Source organism: Micromys minutus (genome assembly GCF_963924665.1).
Source record: "Micromys minutus genome assembly, chromosome: 20".
NCBI classification, from domain to species: Eukaryota; Metazoa; Chordata; class Mammalia; order Rodentia; family Muridae; genus Micromys; species Micromys minutus.
This window is the reverse complement of record NC_137955.1, coordinates 28,481,515-28,502,674: the sequence shown is the minus strand read 5'-3', so window position 1 is coordinate 28,502,674 and position 21,160 is coordinate 28,481,515. Positions and strand designations below refer to the sequence as shown.

The window sequence follows — 21,160 nt, the reverse complement described above, 5'->3', positions numbered from 1 at the left end:
GCGATGACAAGTGGGTGTGCAGATAGGTAGAGGTGAAGAAGAATGGCCAACAGATGGCATCAAAGGAAGGGCATGAGGTGTAAACATGCAGCCCAGAGAAAGGCCCTGAGAAAGCTGAGGTACATGGCAAATGGCTTAACCAGCCAGAGCCCCAGATTCTCTTCTTTAACAGTGTCCCCCACCACAGACTGGACACTAGGGAGACTGCTGAGGTAGCAGTTTGCTTAGAGAGAGAATATTTGCTCACAGACCAACAGTGACTAGATCATTCTCTCCCAAGCACAGGACATAGGAGGAAGATGATCTTCGGGACTCCACTCTATTTCTAGAGAAAAGGCATTAATGTTGTTTTTCAAATAAAAAAAGACTATTTGAAAAACAAACTTCTTTCAGGCTGTTCTTGGGTTTTTTGGCTCGTACTTCTTTATTTTTTTAAGATAAGAAATTACAATGTTGCTAGGCTGGCCTTGAACTCACTGTATAACCTGACTAAGCTGTCCTCAAAGTCAAGACCCCCTTGTCTTGGCTACTAAAGGACTTAGCATGCGAGTTTGAACCATGATACCAAGTTCTTAGGTGGTTTTGTTTTTGTTTTTTAATTCCTAGCAAAGTCAAATATTAAAATCTAACAGTTCAGGACTGAAATGGAGGCTGGTCACCTGATTTTACAGAAAGACAGGCCACACCACTCTAAGCCAAGGCTTCCTTGCCCTCACAAATACTTAAGCCCTGTTAAGTTTTGGCTCCTTCCCAAAAAGCAAACAACAGAGGAGGCAGAGACCACCTGTGACAGGCTCCCCACCAGCCCACATGACGCAGGATGACACAGAAGACAAACTGGCATCATCTCTGCTACTCCTATGAAACCAAAGCAATGTGTTCTTGCAAATGCCTCTGAAATAAACAGAAGTCATTTCCTTTTGCTTAATCTAATTAGGACTTCATTTGATTCACTTGTACCTTAAATGAGTCACTGGACACACATGATAAAGGACAAATTCTGGCCTTTGACAGAAATGAGTAAAGAGGAAAAGTCTGTCCACACAGCATAATGAAACTAGCAAAAATGCCAAAGGCCAAATGTTAATAAAGAAAAAAGCTGACGACTGTGTTCTCATTAGGTCAGAATTTTAAATATAATAAAATCATTTTCAACTGTATAAAGGAAAAATGGAAAAGAAATTTTCAGAGATTGTGAAAAATATCCTAATAGTTACCACAGTGAACTTTCCTGTTCACCAAGGCGACCACAATAAAACACTCCACTTATTAACACCTTAGCAACAAAGAGCTCTGTCCTCTAGGATGACTGACTAAGCACTGTATGGAACACCCCAGTGGCTGAGGAGGAGGAGGAAAACCACCACCACTCCATATTATTGAAGACTATGTACCAAGTACTCTGCCAAGAGCCTTTCCTAGAGCAGATTTAGCTCACCTGGCTAAAATAAATCTTAAACAACAACAAAATTACCCCTTCACCCATAGCAAACACTACCTCGGCTTCTTAAGCTGTACAGAAGTCCCCAGGCACTACCATAAGCATAACCCCAGCAAAATGAAGAATGCAGCTTCAGCACTTTTCTGAATTTGGGTTCTGGTCAAAGGCTGCAAACCACTGACAGAGACAAGGCCAATTCCTGCTTTAGAGCAGCTCGTACACACCCTGCCAATATGGAGCAGTACTCGCTTCAAGCTTTGCTCAAGCGTACTCGGGCGCGCACACACACACACACACACACACACACACACACACAGACAACATAAGTGGAATTACTGCTTTATTTCTGGTACCATACCTACAGATAATTTTATTTTTTTCTAACTTCCAAACTGTAACTTTGTTACATTGATTTTATCATAATAAGATATATGTGGGTTTTGTTGTTGTTTTTTAAAGGAAAAAAAAAATCACCCTGAAAAACAGATTTTTTTTTTTCTGAAACCCTCTTGTCACATGGGATGATTCCATGCAAACAATCCAAAGTATCCAACATCCTGCTGAGGAAACACACACACACAAAAAAAAAAAAGCAAAGAAGCTTTACCCTTTAGTTGCGGCTGTGGCACCCACACCCTAAACTCTGACCATAGTCTTGCCTTTCAGACTTCACCCTTTATGCTGGGGACCCAATCCTGGGCCTTGCACACTTCCCACTGAGCTCGCACCACCATGAGTGACACTGGAGATGGCCTGGAGAGGAAGGCTGCATGTGGCAGCTGTTTGGTCAGAATGCAGGAAGTGTTGCTTGGCAGAGCCTTCTGATGCGCCATCTGCAAGTTGTATGGCGTTGGATCTGACCCAGGGAGATGCCACAGGAAGCACATGCAGGAGAAAAAAGCAGAAGCTTGGACAAAAGCCACAGCTAAGAAAGTGATTATTTTAGGAAAAACCTTTAACGTCCTTCCATGGCTATTCATCGCTATCAGTGACTGCCAACTTCAATGAGGTACCCTGGTGCGGACAGTGGGCTACAACTCAACCCCACATGTTTGCCTAGCATATGCTCTCCTGGGGCTCAATCCCCAGCCCAATGAATGAATGAATGAACAGTAATAGATGAATACTTGCTAAGGAAAGGGAAGCCTCACTGTATATTTTAATATGCCCATTAACAGAAGAAAAGCAGTGTGTTTCATATGCATAGAGGGCAAATTCTGAATGCACTAAAACGAGAGGGGCTCCCAGCATTTGAGAGACGGATCTGAGTTCAAGACTAGACTGATCTACATAGTGATTTCCAGGACAGCCAGGCTACACGGAGAAACCCTGTCTTAGAAAAAGAAAAAAAAAAAAAGTAGAAAAGGCTATGGAGTCATATAGATTAAAGAAGAAGAAGAAAAAAAGAAAAAGAAAGAAAAAGGCAGGATCATCAGGTAACTGCCAGGTCTGACAACCTGTGCTCAGTGCCTGGGGCCTAAACTGTGGAAGGAAAGAATCAACTCCTCAGAGTTATCCTCTGTACACATGCTGAGGTATGCCCATGAGTGCATGTGTGTGCTAAATGTTAAATGTAATAAAAACAACAAAAACTAATGCATATAAACCAGATGCTGTTGGTGCCTGCCTTTAATCTCAGGAGACAGAGGCAGGGGGATCTGAGTTGAAACTAAAGAGTGAGTTTCAGGACAGCAGGACTTTGTCCATACCTCACCACCCCCCAAAAAGAAGCAAACAAGCATAAGAGTAATGCACCTAAATTCTGCCTTTAAAAGTACTGTTATGAGCCAAGTGGTACATGCCTTTAATCCCAGCAATTGGAAGGCAGAAGCAGGTGGATTTCTGTGAGTTCGAGGCTAGCCTAGTCTACTGAGTCAATTCCAGTACAGCCAAGCTAAAGGAAAAAAAATCCTTGTCTCAAAATAAATAAATAATAATAATAAACAAAACAAAACAACACAAAGTATTTTTACTATTAGGACCGGGGCAGAATGTCTATTTTAGGATAAGCTAATTTCTTCTTCCTAGTCTTTATCCATCAAAGTCACTGATGCTGCATAAACACACCTCAACGCTATGGCGGTACACATCTGAAATCATAACACTCAGGAGGCCAAAGCAGTAGGATCTTCATTTCCAGACCAAGAGACACTGTCTCGAAATATATATGAGACTTTATTTGCTTATTTATTTTATTATATGTATTTCCCACTTCATTGTGTCTATTTGTAGACTGCAATAGCTCCACTGGATGCTCATGATGCCTGGTAGATCTAGTGCTTGAGACTCAGCAGATGCTGTGTAAGCAGCTGCTGAGTTAGGAAACAACGCCTTTAGAGACTGCAGTAAACAGAAGGTCTCCCAGAGCAGCATCTAACAAAAGCCAAGGAGGAAACTGTACCGGAAAGATAAAGAGGCAGCACTGTAGGGTGCTACACTCAAGTGTGGACAAGCCTGAATCCACAAAACTAAGGAAAAGCATGAGGCCCAGTCAGACTGTCCCAGCTTAAGCACTGTATGATAGGATCAAACTGCAGCAATACACAGGTTCATGGCTCATCAACGAAACGCTCTAAGTAAGGACATTAGATTAAAAAAAGACAAGAGAAAGAGAAAAGACACGGCTCTTCTTGCCTTTTCTTCTGTTTCGGTGTTTCTAGTGCTGTGATGAGACATTCTGACCAAAGCACATTGGGGAGAAAAGACTTCGTTTGGCTTACCCTTCCAGGTCACAATCCATCACTGAGGGAGCGCTATGGAGGAGTGCTGCTCCCTGGCTTGCTCCTAATGGCTTGCTCAGCCTGCTTTCTTATACACTCAGGACTATACAAAACCTTTCCTGAGTTCCTATGGGCCTGGCTAGGCCCTGTCTCTGCTGGCTCTTTAGGAGACAGTTCTTTGTTTAGTAATCTTGTGCCCCTGTGCAAGGGCATTTAACCCTGCAGACTCAGTTTATACATCTGTAAAATGGAGGACAAATCATATTTTCTTCCCAATCTTAAAAAAAAAAAAATCCACAAAGCAAATCTGTGGTACTATTATTAGTATATCCAAGCCAAACACTGACTAAACTCCATGAGCAAGTACATTTTAACCATATTTGGAATGCCACGCAGCCCTTTGAGAGCTCTGCTTTCCAGGTCAGCTTTAACGAACACACAGGCAGCCCGAAGTTTCCTATTTAGCATCCTGTCACAGGGATGCGCTTCAGTCGAAGCAGATCTTCTTCCCAGTACGGCCTAGTTGTCCTTTCTGCACAAGCTTCTGGCCCAGTCACTGTGTGTATCTATCTAAGCATTAAAAATGACCAAAGGGGCTGGAGAGATACCTCAGCAGTGAATAGTTGTTACTCTTGCAGAAACCCTAGTTCAGTTCCTAGCACCCAAATGGTGACTCATAACCATCTGCAGCTCTGTTTCTGGGCATCAGATGATCTCTTCTGACCTCCTTGGGCACCAGGGGCACATGCAGTACACATGCAGGGAAAACACCCGTACACATAAAATAAAATGAACTTATTCTATAAGGTCAAGGCAGCTTGGCAAAGAACTGGTCAGGTTGAAGAATCAGAACTGTCGTGCGGCATTGGTTTATACATACAAAGTCCTCCATGAGCTGCTCCGGCTGTCTGTGCTCCCCAGCCTTTCCCACCACTGTCTTCAGAGACACAAAGCCTAACTGTAGTTTAACAATGAGTACAGAGAGGTATTTGGTTTAAAAGGCAGCTGAGATTACGATTGGTAATATTAATTCCATTTCAATAAGCCCCGTCCACACCCACATACTGTGCACATATATCTAACAGGATGCATCACAATTAGCAAGTTTGTAATCTCTTAACATTTATTTATTGTTCTTTTTTTTTTTTAAAGAGTATGTGTATGTGTGTGGGCGCTCCCATGCCACAGTGTGGGAGTCAAAGCACAATTTGTAGAAAATGGTTCTCTCCTTCTACACCACAAGGGTCCACCGGCTGAACTTACTGCTCAGGCTTGGCAGTAAGGTCCTCTGCCCACTGAGCCATCTCCTCAGCATAGATCTTTACATGTGTGGAGCACTATTTCTTTTTAAGTTTATGTGTGGGGGGGTGTTTGCCACAAGAATGTATCTGAGGAGCCCAGAAGTGTGCTAAGGTGCTCTGGCCGTTCCAGGCAGTGGTGAGGTGCACTGGTACTGAGAACCAATGCAAGGCCTAACAGCAGCCAGCACCGGTTTCCAACTCATACTTTTCTACAGTGAACACTGTTGGCTTCTGACACAGGAACCCACACAGGCTTTCCATTTTCACATGAAAACGGTTCTGTGCTCGGGCTATCACCAGGTGCCTCCCTGGCACAGAGCTCGGCATCTCTGCTGCACACTGCTAGACATTCCTCACAGCCTGTGCCTGAGGCTGAGCTAGGATGGGGGCTGAGATGTTTCTAGGTGTCCGCTATCAAGCAGCAAGGTGGCCCAGATTCCTGCCTCCTGCCTCATCAGATGCCTCTTTCCAGAACCATCAGCTTCCCTCTGAACAGATTACAAAACATGGCCAGAGGTCCTACGCTATGGTTCAGGATCTTACCTGTCATCCTCACTGACTTAAGACAATTAAACAATGACAAAACAACTCTGGTTACTCTGGGGCCGATACAAAAGCCAGAGGTAACCATCACCTTTCATTTTAGGCTATCACTGGCAGACCTTTTGGACCACAGGGAGGAAAAATATGATCATGTTTAACAATTTCATCTTTAGGACAGAAAGTGCTGACTTTTGATAGATCCTGTTCTGGCTTACTGAAGGCTTCTGCAAGTTCCAAGATCTGATCGTCAGGCTTATCACCGGGAACAGGTATAATTACAAGGTGTAAAGGGTTCTGGCAACTTTAAGTCATCTGCCAACAAGAAAGTATCTCAGAAACTACAAATTTACCAGCTGGTGAGCACAGTGAGGTAAGCCACCACTTTCCCCACTGCCGCTCAAAGGAAACACAGCAGGGCCTGTGGGCAAAGAGTACATGGTCAGATGAAGGATTTGAGCACTCTTGAACTCTGGCCACACTTCAGAAGACTCTTCACTTGTAGTTTACTCTCACTTAATAGGAAAGGTTAAAGGTTAAAGCCAGTTAGCATTCAACTAGGGTGCTATCAAAGAAAGACAGAACCTGACCACATTACCTCTATGGACTACAGGGAGAGCCCGGTGAAGGCGTGAGATGATCCTGCCTCTCGATATCTAGTGACAGAGGAAGTGGTTTATATTTGAAAATTAAGACTGAAAACAGGACCCGTTTTAGTACTCTCCACTAGATGCCTTGATTTCAAGAGACAAATGCAAAAGGCTGCAGGCACCAGGTCTTGATTTCTCATCCCTGGCCCACCTGTGGGAAGACACCTGGAGACAGTGGATTTGGTAAAGCATCTCCCTGCGAACTACTGATCAGATTGCAGACGCTGGGCATGGTGGTACTGCCTTTAGTCCTAGCATTCAGGAGGCGGAGGAAGGCAGAGCTCTGTGACTTCAAAGCCAGACTGGTCTACAAAGTGAGGTCTGGGACAACCAGGCTACACAATCAAAAAACAAACAAACAAAATTGCAAAAGCAGAAAAAGAAAACAACAACAACCCACAACTCTCACAAATTGAAAATGAGAAGGAGTCTACTAAAAGATAAAGAATGACTGCTCCGGAAGCCTTCAACGTGGTCTAGGAGTTCTGATCTCTCCAGCCTCCCCTCTGTGCCTCACGCATGGAGCTCCAGACACTGTCAACAGGCAGCCTTCTCTGGGGCTGTCCAGGACCCCTTACCTAGACCTAAGTCTTGACTGAAATACCACCTTTGCAAGAATGAAAGAATGCCTTGCTCTCGTTATCTTCTAAATACTATACAATTAACTGATACATATCGTTGACTGTTTCTCTTTTTACATAAGCTCCCAGGGAGCTGTATCTTTGTTCTGTTCACTGATACTTAGCACAGGCGTTCCAGGATCGCACCTGGCACACAGTAGGAGATCAGAAAATATTTCCCGAGTGAATGCACTTCTTGACTAAAATCGCAGATTAGAAGGGTTGAGAGGAAATGAGAAGAAGCAGCAGGAGGATGCTCTGGGCAGACACCGAAAGAGGCCAAGGCCGACCCACATTCCCTAGAGCAGCGCGGACGGAAAGCAGTGCACCACCCGCGGCGGACGAGCTCTCAAGACTCACGGAGAAAGTCCAGGGCAAAGCATACACACCAGGATGCGGGGTGCCGGGGGAACCCCGCGGGAGCTTCCAACCACACAAGCTCCCTTCCCGGATACCTGGGGCGCCGGATCCGCAGGACCTCCCGGGCTCCGGCTCCCGCCCACAGGCGCGGTTGCGAGCGTCAGGGCCCTGCCCCAGCACCTGCCCGGCCTGCCGCAGGGGTCCGGGCCGCGGCCAGGACGGAGGCCCCAGAGCGTCCTGCCGCTTCGCCCCGCCCGGCACCCGGGCAGGAAGCGCCCCTGTCCCGGCCGCTCCACCCGCCGCCGCGCTCGCCCGGCGCACTCTCACCTCAGGGCGCACGTACGACACGAAGGAGGGCTTGGGCGCCTTGGTGCCGCCGCCACCGCCGACTACCCCTTTCCCCAGCATTCCGCAGCCTTGCAAAGCAACGACGCGCGGCAGCAGAGGCGGCGGCTCCGGCTCAGGTTCCGGCAGCGGCGGCGGCCACCAGCACCAGCGGCCGGGGCTCCGCCCATCCCTAGGGCCGCGGCGGCGGCAGTACCGCCCGCATCCGGCTCCGCAGCTGACACCGTTCGCTCCGCCCAGACCACGCGCCCCGCCCACCGACCTGGGACTCGACCACTCGCTCTTTCCTAGCTGAGAGATCCCGCCCACAGCCCGGGAGCTGGCCACGCCCACTCCCTTGTTGGCCCGAGTGCCTGAGCGCCTCTCCTGGCTTGATTTGTCTCTGAGGCAAAGCCCGCCCCCAGTCATCCTCTGATTGGCACGGGACAGTTACCTTCAGAGATATTTGTTCTAGAGGTATTTGCTTTAACCAATGCAGAGAGCGTTCTCTTCCGGCTTCCCCATGATTGGATAGCGAGAATGTCGCCGTTTGCCCAAAGATCCAGCCGTCGCTAAGTTATTGCGAGCAGTTGTTCTTTCTACCCCTTTACTTTATTTGCCAGCAGCTTTGAAATTCAGCTTCTGAAAGCTTGCTGAACAGAATGCCGCAGAAACTTCAAATTCACACCAACGAAGTTCAGACTTTAGACAAATGAAAAGAGACAGCAGATAAGAACTAAGTAATAGACTGAAGTGACCGTTAAAATGTGTCAATTTCAGACTTTTGCTTGTTGCTTGGTTTCTAACTGGTGAGATATCAGAAGACCCTTAAAACTTATCTACTGTCCCAAGTTATCGACAAACCTCTCAAATTAAGCCAAGATTGCAAATAAAACACACACACACACACTATTCATTTGAATTCCACCTTTAGGGCATTTGCCTTGTGTGAGCAAGACCAAATTAAATTCTCCCTCTGGAGCATTGTATCAGAAGAATAAGAAAATGCAACCCACACAAAGTTCCATCTACTGTGAAAAACCAATAAACATTTGCTTAATTTTTCAAGTGTCAGACACTTTGCTATGGCTTAGTCTGACTTTTTTTAAAAATCCCAACTAAGTACTATTCCTTCACGAAGCTCTCCCAAGCGACACAGAAAGTAAGGATGGTAGTGAACACCTGGGAAACCAGACAAGAAGACTGAATTTGTGGCCAGCTCGGACTACTTAGGAAGTTCCGCAGCAACCTAGACCACAAATAATCTCTTCATCTCAAAACCTAGCAAACAACTGAGCTCCTCAGGTAGGTCGGTTCCCAGGTAGGAGATGTGACCCCTGATTCAGATATGCCAGACAGATTCTGTTGCTTTTATTTCCAGCATCTGACCCAACCCATAAGCAGAAATACTGGCTTCTGATAGAAGTTCACCAGGCGAATGTCCCTTTCTTCAGGCCATCATGCGTTAGGACATCACCCTGATCCTTAACATCTGGTGAGCCCGGTTGTAATGTGATTCTGGAAACTTGACACTGTCTCTGGATCAATTCACTTCCCAGGAATTGGAGCCAAACAAGTGAAAGGTTTTAAATACCAAAAGCCAGCTGGTTTGCCACCCTCTGAAGGAGTCCCTCCTCCTCCCCCGTCCCCACCCTGTTGATACTGCTAAGAAGAAATGGACTTGGAGGAGATTATTAAGTCTTGAAGGAATGCCCTTGTGAAATCAGAGGGTTCTGGCTAGCCCTCCCCCAGGAGAAAACTCAGCAAGAATGTGTCATCTTTGAACAGGCCACCCTTCCTGTCGTGGAATCTACTGATGTCTTGTTCTGGAATTCCCTAGACTCCAGAACAGTGAGAAGCAATTTCTATTATGCATAAATAGAATATTTATATATTTCTATATAGAACTAAATTTCTTTATATATATATATGTATATATACATACATAAAATATTTATATATTTATATATATGCTGAAGGGGGTGCCCATGGAGGATGTCTCCTATCCCCTGAAGCTGTATAGTTACAGTTACAGATAATTATAATACCCCACATTGGTGCTCAGAAACAATCAGGTTAAGAAGAAGTGTTCTTAACTCCACAACAGTCACTCCAGCCCTGATGGATAATCTTGATTGTCAACTTGATGGAACCTGGGATAAACTAAAGAACACACCTATGGGCAGGTCTACAAGAGCATTTCCAGGAAGGGTTAACAGAGGGGGAAAGACACTCTGCTAGCGGAGGCTGCACCTCCCAGTGGGTGGCTCAGATAGCAACAGATCCAGAGAACCTCAGCAACTCCTTTGCCTGTCTGGGTTCTGGCTGGACATGAACTTGCACATGGCTTGCAACTACTGTCCCTTTCCCTGACATCAGACTCCAGCCTTGGCCTGACTCTCCAGGACTCTCCTAGGCCTTCAGCACCACATTGGGACCACTAAGGCATCTGGCTTCACTGAGCAGCTACCAGGCATACAGACAGACATTGTTAGGACTACATGGCCCGTTTTAGTTGAAAGCCTTCTTAGTAAATTTTCTTTGTAGTATAATAGGTGCCCTTTATAGTCCTGTTGGTTCTGTTCATCTAGAAAGCCCTACCTAACACTGCTTTCCTCCTTAGACAAGGTTTCTCTGTGTAGCCATGACTACCCTGGGACTTGCTCCATAGACTAGGTTTGCCTCCCAGGTTTGTGCCACCGCTACCCTGGCCACACTTTCCTTAATTAAGGGATCATAAAAAAGGGAATGAGCAGAGAAAACGGTGTCTGTCTTGCCCTCATGGCTTCCCAGCTACTAGCTGGCATCAATCTGATCTTTAGGATGTGGGTCAAATCTCATGAGAAGAGTCATTCCCAGCTGACTGAAGAAGCCATGTTACTGAGGTCAAACTATTCTCTAGTAAACAGATGAGGCTGGAGAGATGGCTGAGCAGTTAAGAGTACTGGCTACTCTCAGAGGTTTTATTTCCAGCACTTCCATGGCATCTCACAACCATCCAGAACTCCAATTCCAGGGGTTCCAATTTCATTTTCTGGCCTCATCAAGCATAGACTCATTTCTAATATCCGTAAGTACCAAGACAACCATATAAAATAATTTAAAAAAAAAGATTTGTGTGTGTGTGTGTGTGTGTGTGTGTGTGTGTATACACTGTAACTGTCTTCAGACACACCAGAAGAGGGTATCAGATCTCATTACAGATGGTTGTGAGCTACCATGTGGTTGCTGGGATTTGAACTCAGAGCCTCTGGAAGAGCAGTCAGTGGTCTTAACCACTGAGCCATCTCTCCAGACCAAATAAATTTTTTTTTAAAAGAACACAAAAGTTTGGAGAGTTTGAAATATTTTAATTTACACTTAAGAGTTAAAAGATTAACCCTTTTATTGAAGATGCTTTCTTTTTTTTCTTGTATGTTTTTGGCTTCTTTGTCCAAGATCAAGTGTCCATAGGTGTGTGGGTTTATTCCTGGGTCTTCAATTCTATTCTACTGATAGACAGTTTTTATCACTATTACTCTGCAATATAACTTGAGGTCAGAGATGGTGATTTCCCCCAAAAGTTCTTTTATCATTAAGAATTGTTTTTGCTATCCTAAGTTTTTTTTGTTTTTCCATAGGAAACTGAGAATTGCTCTTTCCATGTCTTTGAAGAATTGTGTTGAAATTTTGATGGAGATTGCATTGAATCTGTAGATTGCTTTTGGTAGGATGGTCATTTTTATTATGTTAATGGGCATGGGAGATCTCACCTCAATTAATTTAATCTATTAATTTGATCAGCTCCCTCAAAGACATGCTCAGGACGTGTCCCCTAGGTGACTCTAGATTCTACCAAATTGATGATCAGTATTAACTATTATATTTTATAAATTTTAGAAAAAAGAAACCAGAATAGATCAGTTGTCTGGGAACTTGTAAGGAAATGGTTGAGAATACACTCTAGAAGATGGAATTATTTTAGAAGTGTTCAAGGGATGCATGTTCTTGAGTGTATCCCTCATAGTTCTTTCTTTGGTTTTACTCAGCCTTGTGACTTTGTTAGTGTTTCTGCCAAGGATCAGCCTCATCTTGGAGAGTGGTTCCTGAGGAATCAGTATTTGAGAGCAGCAAAAGGGATAACTCAAAGTCAGTTGTGGGGTCCCAGCTGACAGCCTGTATTCTGCTTCTGCTGGCTCTTCAGATAGCTCAACTCTCACAGACCAAAGCCCAGTCTTTTATTACATATCATTTCAGTCTTTATTCCAGGCTCGCTTTTGATTATCTCACAAATCAGCATTCTATGACCTTAGACCCTTGATTCTTAGAAAAAGATAGCGTGTATATTTCTTTAATATTACAAATGAATTTAGAGCACTTTGTAAGCACGGACAATAAGCTAGCTGGGTGGGATCTTGCTCTGAGATCACCATTCCCACCAGACCTGTACCTAACCTTGCTCTGTCTCAGGCTGAACATGAGCACTCAGGAACCTGCCTGCCTCTGTAAGCACAAACAATAAACTTAGCTGAGTCAGGGACAAGCAAGATTAGCCCTTTCTCCTAACATTGTCCTAATTTCTCAGCAAATTCTAAACAGGAACGAATTGTAGTTTATCTAGCAATTTATCTCATATGGGTATCTTGATCATCTAGACCTAACAGGTGCCTCACACATAGTAGGAATGCAATAAACATTTTCACTTGAGCAGGTGAAATAGCTTTGTGTGAAAAACAGAAATAAGTAAGCTACAGATACAGACTTTTCAAGGACTAAAGTGCAGTGTGTATGTGTGTGTGTGTGTGTGTGTGTGTGTGTGTGTGTGTGTGTGTGTGTATACCTGTGCATGTAGAGGCCAGGAGTCAGTCCTGGTGTCCTTTGCTGGGCACCAGCCCCCTTGTTTAAAGGAGATGTCTATCACTAGCCTGGACCTTACAAGCAGGCCAGGCTAGCTGTTTCTACCTCCTCAGCACCGGAAATCACAACTGCACACCACAAAACCTGGCTTCGTTGTATGTTTTATGTTTTGCTTTGTTTTACGAATAAAACAAGTATGGTTTCCTAGCAATAACTTCTCTAGCAGAACTAGCTTCCCAGCCTTGTGCCTGTGTCCTTTAATGACCTTTAGCCATATTTCAGCTGTATCGAGTAGTCTGATGTCTTCAGATTTCTTTCTTCTTCATCCTGGAGGCTGAAGCAGAAGAGTTCGATTTTGAAGCCATCTGTCTTACATAGTGAAACAGACAGACAGACAGACACACACACACACACACACACACATAAAGTCAGGGAAATTTAATCTCTTGGTACAACAGTCGTCCTCCTCTCCCCTGGAGATGACAAGCAGACATAGCCTATAAAGAATCTGGTTTCTTCTTGCGGTGTCATAATGGACAGCCTGCTGGAAATTTTTATTTTATAACGTTTCTCTGTCCTGTTGTCCAGGCTGGGCTCAAACTCCTTGGGTTGAGCCACCAACACTTGCAGTACCGAAATTAGGGGCCAGCTTGTTTATTTAGTTTTGCTCTCTCAAAATACTTGGCATGAGCCAGTCATGGTCATGTGGTTAGAAGCCTACTGAGACTCCTCCCTGGATTCTGCCTTCTTCCATTAAGTGGCTGGCTTGGTTTACTCATTAAATAAGGGTTGTCCAGTGGTCCATGGTGACTCACTCCAGCCTGTCCAGTCCAGAAGGTTCTTAAGAACAGTATGGTCTCAATCTCCTTCACAACCAGAACAGCACTAACCAGAGTGCTACACTGCTAGGCAAGTCCGCAGCAAGGATCAGAGACAGGGGGATGCTCACTCGCCAAGAATGTCAGGGTGAACGCTAGAAGCAGGGAGATGCCAGTTCTACAGTCATATTAAAAAGTGTCTTGAGGAGGCTGGAAAGATAGCTCAGTGGTTAAGAGCACTGGCAGTCCTTCCAGAGGTCCTGAACCCACTGTGTGAGTTCAGTTCCCAGTACCCACCCAGTGGGCCCACAGCCATCTGTTAGAGTTGATCTCTTCTGACATGCAGGAGTCTAAGTGTATGACAAAGCACCCATATACATAAATACAGAAATCTCTTTTATAAATTATCTTGAAAAGTTGGAGACACGGCTCAGCAACTAAAAGACTTATATGTTTCCTGTAGAAGATGGCTCATTGTATGGTTCCCAATGACTGTGTTGAGCAGCTTACAATAACCTACAACTCCAGCTGCAAGAACCTCTTTTGACTTCCATGGGCATCTACATACACATATGCAAATAAGCAAATAAATGCATAGACACAGACATCTACAAAAACACGCACGCAAACAAACACACACACACCTTTTAAAAAATTCTCAGGAAATTCAATTCTAAAAATTTATCTTAAATAAATAATACTGAATGAATCCCACATGTTTGAAATGAGATACAAGCATGCTTACTAATTACAATTCTTTGGTTGAGATTTTGTTATGTTCTGCTTGGTTTGAGACAGGGTCTCAAGTAACCCAAGTCTGAGGGCTGGCCTCCTGCCTCCACTTCCCAAGTTCTGGGATTACAGCCGGGCCTCCACTCCCATCCACTAACTGCATTTTTTTTTTGGGGGGGGGATGTGTGTCACATTGAGTTAGAAATATCATAAATGCTCACTAACAGGAGTAGATTAAGTAAATGACAGGGCAACCGTTTAATTTGATACAGCCATAAAATTACAGCCACAGAAAAAAGAATGAGGAGGCATTTTAGGTAGCAGCTATGCAGTTTGGAGGATAAAGGCAACCATTCAGGAGCCAGACAGCCTGGCTTTGAGCTCCGCCTGTATGTGTGACCCTTTCTGTGAGAAAGTGTTGCACCATGAAGCCCAGCCTGGCTGTGAAGGTGTGTGGTTCAGCCTTGAACCTGCATCTCTTCAGTGGGGGGACAGAAGAGTGCTGTCCTACCTTATCTCTTCCTATAAGACTAGAACCTTTTCGGAGGACTACTCTCTTCCTGCCTACTGTTCTTGGGCATCAACATGCCGGCTCCGACGTCCAGTGGCACCAACGTGGGCTCCTCCGGGCGCTCTCCCAGCAAAGCGGTGGCCGCACGGGCTGCGGGATCCACTGTTCGGCAGAGAAAAAAAAATGCCTTGGAACCTGGAGCGCAGGCCGCACCACCTCTGCAGGGACTGGGGGATGTGGCGGCTCTACACAGAACATTCCGCGGGGCTCAGAGTTGGCCCTGTCCCAGTGCTGGTGATGAGTCTTCTGTTCATCGCTTCCGCATTTATGCTGCACATGTGGGGCAGGTACACGCATTCGTAGATCTGGCTGCATCCATCTGTCAACTGAAGAAGAAGGAAAACCCAACGTATCTTGGACCAAAAGTATAGTGATTTCTGTTCACGTGTATGAATTTACAGAGACTAAGACTCAGTATTTTTTTCCTATGGCTAATTAACTTTGGTATTGCTTTATATGGGGGGAAAAAAGAACCTTTTTTGGGTCGATATAAAGGGGCTGCAGCATTGGTTGTTCAAGAGAAGGAAACTGTATTTGGGGAAACATATTTGAAGGGTTTTCTGTACCCTGGCTCTTTCCAACTCTAAATTCTGAACCGTGGGGATTATTTTCTAAGGTAAGAAGTTATTGTACTATTTCAACATAAAAAGGATGACAGTTGGGCTCAGAGGTTAAGAGCACTGACTGCTCTCCCAGAGGTCCTGAGTTCAATTCCCATGAACTCAGTCACATGGTGACTCACAACCATCTGTAATGGGATCTGATGCCCTCTTCCGGTGTGTCTGACAACTATAGTGTAGTCACAAACAATAAATAAATCTTTAAAAATCTTTTTTTTAAAAAGAAGCTTTTGTACTATTTCAACATACCTTTTTAAAGAGTGACAATTTAACTGGGTACACAAACCACACTTAAGGGCAGGCCTCGTGCCTAGCCGTAGAGGCCAACAAATTCAATGGTATTTTTGTTTGCTTGCTTGTTTTGCCTCATAATGCTTTATCTGGGCTTCCCCACACTTCCCCTATAGGTCTTTTGCTTATCATGGTTTCCAATTTTGTGTTTTCATGGAATTTATGTCGTATACATGTGTGTCTCTGGGTCTGTATGTGTTTCCAGTGTTTTTTCTTTTTCTTTGGCTTTCTCTTCTCTGTTCACTTATCCACTTTGTCCTATTCACATTTGTAAGCTTTCCTTTTAGCCTTTTTTTTTTTCCTTTTTAGATGCCTGGGTTTTTTCTATCTGGGGAAGGCAATAAAGAGTGTAGATTTGGGTGGGTGGGGAGTTGGAAAGGATCTGGAAATAGGTTTTTTTTTTTTTTTTTTTTGAGGGGAAAACAGAATCAGAATATATTGTATAAAATATCTATTTTCAATAAAAGATAAAAGGGTGGGTGTCAACATAATATTGGACATTTTATACTGAGTAATTCAAATAACTTGGATTAAAATAAAAACCAAGCGCCTTGTTGTGAACCCTTGTACTTGGTACACATTAACATAGGAGATTAAGGTAGGAAAATCAGGAGGGTCAAGGTCCCTTGGCTATGTAGTGAGTTGCAGCTAGTCTGGACTACCTGAAATAGTGTCCCTTCCAATCAACCAACCAAATAACACTACTTTCTGCCTCTGCCTGTCTTGGCATAGGCTCCCTAATCATCCGGTCCAATAAAGCTATTGCTAGCGTCAACAACCCTTGACAGCTTCCTTAGAGACCAGGGAAGAAGAGACTCTCTGACTTTCTAAGCACCTCTGAGCTGCACAGCCAGCGCCTAGTCCTATCCTCCTGAATATCTAGAACAAATCTTTTCATCTTCTCAGGGGTGAGCTAGGAGCTCTTCAAGGTGGGTGGGTGCTCCTGTTTTCTTCCTCTTTCCTCTCCCTCTCCTTCCCTTCCCCACCCCTCCTTTTCTTTAACCAGGTCTTGCTCTATAGCTCGGAAAGGCCTGGGATGTACCGTGTAGACTAGCCTCAAACTTGCAGACCACCCTCCTGCTTCAGCTTCCGGCTTGGTGTCCTGCTGAACTTCAAGATCAGTACCCTCCGACACTGTCCTTCGTGTTTTGGATACTCCAAGGGATACCTTCAGAATAATGCTGCAAGGACGAGGAAACTGCGCCCTCTACAGGGATGTATAAAAGTGGCATTCTAAGACCGATAGACTGGACCAGGTCCAGGTCGTTTGTCCACCCTTTGTCCCACAATACCTCCTATGGACACATCTGCTGTGCCACAACCGCATTAAAATTTTATTAGGCGGCCCTACTTTTTAAAGACTGATTTATTTATTATATATAAGTACACTGTAGCTCTCTTCAGACACACCAGAAGAGGGCATCGGATCCCATTACAGATGGTTGTGAGCCACCACGTGGTTGCTGGGATTTGAACTCAGGACCTCTGGAAGAGCAGTCAGTGCTCTTAACCACTGAGCCATCTCTCCAGCCCACCTTGAGCTTGAAGTACAGATGCAGCTTTCAATGTCTGGGAAGTCCTGATTCCCAGAACCGCATAAAGCAGGTGTGATGGTTTAAGCTTGCTTAGAAGTTTGAGGCACCTTACATACACAAGAACTTGCCTCAAAGACAAAAGCTGAAGAGATAGCTCAGAGGTAAGGAGAACTTGCCCCGCAACCGGGAGAACTGGAGACCTGTCCCGGCACCTACGTAAGGGGCCAAGGCAGAGGAGACTGGAGGATCACTGAGACCTGCTGCTTCAGACTCAGCTGAGAAAGCCCAGCCCGGCCCTGGGTTCCAAGATAGACCTTCCCTCCTGCAAAAGGAACAGGCAAAGGTGAATAGATGCCCCGGCCAGGCGGTGGTGGTGCAGGCAGAGGCAGGTGGGTCTCTGGGGCCAGCCCAGCCTGGTCTACAGAGTTCCAGAACAGCCAAGACTACACAGAGAAATCCCGTCTCAAAATACGAGAGAGAGAGAGAGAGAGAGAGAGAGAGAGAGAGAGAGAGAGAGAGAGAGGGAGGGAGGGAGGGAGGGAGGGAGGGAGGGAGGGAGGGAGGGAGGGAGGGAGGAAGGGAGGGAGGCAGAGACAGAGGAGAGATTCTCAAAGCCTTTGGTACATGCAGATACATGAATAAATAAATACTTTTAAAAATTATTTATTAGTTTTTTTGTTTTCTGTTTTTCTTTGTGTAGCCCTGTCTTGTCCTGGACTCGCTTTGTAGACCAGACTGGCCTCAAACTCACAGAGATCGTCCTGCCCCTGCCTCCGAAGTTCTGGGATTAAAGTCCTGTGCTCCCATTGCCCAGCTAAGAAATATTTCTTTAAGACCTCCCAGGCATACCGCAGTTCTCAACTTACTTTTTAAAAGGTAAGTCAACACGATAAAAAAAAAAAAAAAAAAAACCCTCGCAGAATCACACTGTAAGTCCCGGCTGCCTCGGGAGCTAATCAAAGACAATGTGCTCTCTGAACAAAGACTGTGAATGTGAGTTCAGTTCTCACGTCTGTTTTCTTCATTCTCTCAGCTCCATTGAATGGAAACTTAAGGCTGAGAGCCTGAGGAGGCCTAGGTACGTGTCTGTGCCCAAGAAGGGAAGCTCTGCGCTCAGCGTGCCCACTGGGGTCCCTGTTACCCTCCTCTGTTCCTGTGGGCTTGGTGAGCATGCTGAGGCTAGCCGCCATCTCTCTGCGCGCGCTTCCTTAAGTAGGTGTGTTGATTTCCTTTGCAGGGTATGGCGCCTCTCTTCCCTGACAGCCTTTCTGAGCTCACTTGAGTCAAGAGAAAACTCAGAATTCGGCGCAGAAATAAGTAACTGAAAAAGTCATCCCACCCTTGCAAATCCTCTGCTGCCCACGAAAACTCCCACACAGAGGTGCTGGGGTCAGACACACTCTTCTCTCAGATGTCCCCCCCCCACCGCCCCGTCGTGGGGAAAGCTGTGGGGGGCGAGTGGCAGGGACATGGACCCACCCTCCTTGTGTGGTCTGTGCATGTTCACACGCATGTGCCTAGAGGGAGAGTTGGCAAAAGACAGCAACCAGAAAATCCTTATCTTCTTGTGGCTTCCCACTTAAATGTCGCGTGATTCATTCCAGGATAATAGATGTGGAGACCTTGCATCTATTTCAGAGATGGTCACCAGGAAGGAGGAGGGGGCTTCCTGCTGTCTCTAATGATGAAGAGTCTCACAATATAATGCTCCTATAGGTCATCCAACTATGTGAATGCAAAATAAAAATAACACGTGTGACACCAGAGTTGTACTGTGGGCCAGAGAAAAGTGAGGGAGCCGCCACCCGGCTTTCTCGTCTCTTATTTGACAGAGCCTACACTCAGAGGATCTGTTTCCTCTCTCGTGCTTTGTTTGAGGTTAGATAAGTCTTGAAATTGTCCAGGAACAGTTGGAGGGGCTGGGGTTTGGAGTTTAAAGACCTCAGGAAGCTTTGGCAACTCTAGGGTCAGGAGAACCTTCTCTAATAAAACGTCATCTGTATCCCTGGCGAAGATATTTGATCTCTGCTCAAAATGCAGCCAGACCTGTTTGGGGGCTCGGCTCAAAATTCCACTTCTGCAAACCCGATAGGCTTATCGTTCAGGGGGGGCTGTAAAAGGAGATCGGGACACCCTCCTACCCCCATTTTATGTTAGAAAGAGTCATAGACCCCAAGGTTTAAAATGTAGTTTTTAGCAATTGAAAGGAAGTATGTTTTCCAAAGGCAAACTGAGAATACTGGGAATCGCTGGGTTGCCATGCAACACCTCTGTGTTTTTAACCCAGTAGTTTTTCTGCTGGGGCCTGTTAATGATCAGCCATTTCCTGGCTCCGTACCTCCCTCCAAAACACTGGAGTGTATTCACCATTCATCCACCTGGCGTCAGGAATACGTTCTCAGGGCAGCCAAGTAAAGCAGACTTTGCACATAGCTCACACAGGCCTGAGAAATCAGAACAGAACCGCTCCGGCTGGGCTGAGCTGGGGACCCAGGAGTAGGGGTCGATTTTCCAGTCCCTGTGAGGAATCAGCTGGAGATGAAATAGCTACAGAAACAGTTTCAAGCCACATGACACGAGGGACGTAATCTGTTGTAGAAAAGAAGGTTCTGTGCTCTGCTTTCTCTGGTTCTGCTCATATCGATAAGGAGGTGCCTTTCAACCTTCCCTAGTTCAAAGTAAAAACCTTTTGCCCCTCCCCCACCTCCATCCCTACTGGGGGTTGGTCTTGTGCATTGTATATTCAGTTGATGATTTCTGTGCCCAGAAATATGGTTACAGCCCAGATTGTCATGATTTTTGAACCAACCCCTGTATCAATGTTGTGCAAAGTCTGTTCCCCAACCATCTTTAATTGGTTAATAGAGACCCAATCGGTTTATGACTGGGCAGAAAAGTCAGGACTTCTGATCCCAGTGAGGGGTCCCATGTGGAGGTGACCATAAGGCAGAGGTCCAGTAGTTGTGATGAGCATGTCACCAAGGGATTTGCCATGAGGCCACATGTGGAGCAGAGCAAGCCAGAGTGAGACCCGGGTTGAAGGTAAAGGACCACGCGGCTGGAAAATAGATTGGCCAGTCATAGTGCTAAAGCTTGTTAATAAACGTCATAGGTCTTTGTGTCAACTACTTGGGAGCTAGAACAAGAAATATTACTACTTCCCCTCCCACAAAAGAAGCACCCCACAAACTCACGGAGGCTCAACTGAGAGAAAGAGCAAATGTATAGAAGTTAGAAGGAACTAACCTGGGCTGGCATCTGGAATTCCCAAACCCTGGTGAGAGCCCGTGAGTTCTTCCTGCAGCGGCAGCATCTTAGAGACCTATAATGCCTCTCGAGAGCATCGCACTGGTACTGAGAGTTCGGACCTGTTTTATTTAAATCGGCAGCATGGCAACCTATTTTAAATGTTTTTATTTCACTTGAAAGTTACTAGTCCCAAGTTATACACTTCATTGCTCACCTCCTTCTTGGAGACGAGACAAGAACCCAGTTGGAGGCAAGAGTCGACCACTATTGAAGCCCTTACTTCTTACTCCACAAAGCTGTTCTCTGATCTCCACAGGCATAGGACAGGTGGACACACACACACAGGCCCACGTGCGCGCTGGGAATTTATAACTTTGTATACTTATTAAATATATTTTTTTAAAAAAAGATTTATTTATTTTTATTTATATGAGTACACTGTTGCTGTCTTCAGACAAACACCAGAGAGGGCATCAGATCCCGTTATAGACGGTTGTGAGCCACCATGTGGTTGGTGGGAATTGAACTCAGGACCTCTGGAAGAGCAGTCAG

At 45.4% G+C, this 21,160-nt stretch overlaps 1 protein-coding gene and 1 pseudogene across 2 annotated transcripts in view; one reads left to right on the top strand and one right to left on the bottom strand.

The window, feature by feature from the left end:
* MTMR12 (myotubularin related protein 12) overlaps positions 1 to 8,117 on the bottom strand; it is a 57,082-nt gene extending 48,965 nt beyond the window's left edge. The window contains exon 1 of the mRNA XM_080933640.1: positions 7,960 to 8,117. Coding sequence (XP_080789766.1) covers positions 7,960 to 8,040 — 81 coding nt within the window. The 5' untranslated portion in view covers positions 8,041 to 8,117. The remainder of the gene's footprint in view (positions 1 to 7,959) is intronic.
* A 6,810-nt stretch (positions 8,118 to 14,927) lies between these two features.
* LOC308433826 (protein transport protein Sec61 subunit beta-like) lies at positions 14,928 to 15,216 on the top strand (annotated as a pseudogene). The gene has a single exon. The product of its transcript is annotated as a protein transport protein Sec61 subunit beta-like (transcript).
* The last annotated feature ends 5,944 nt before the right edge of the window (positions 15,217 to 21,160 follow it).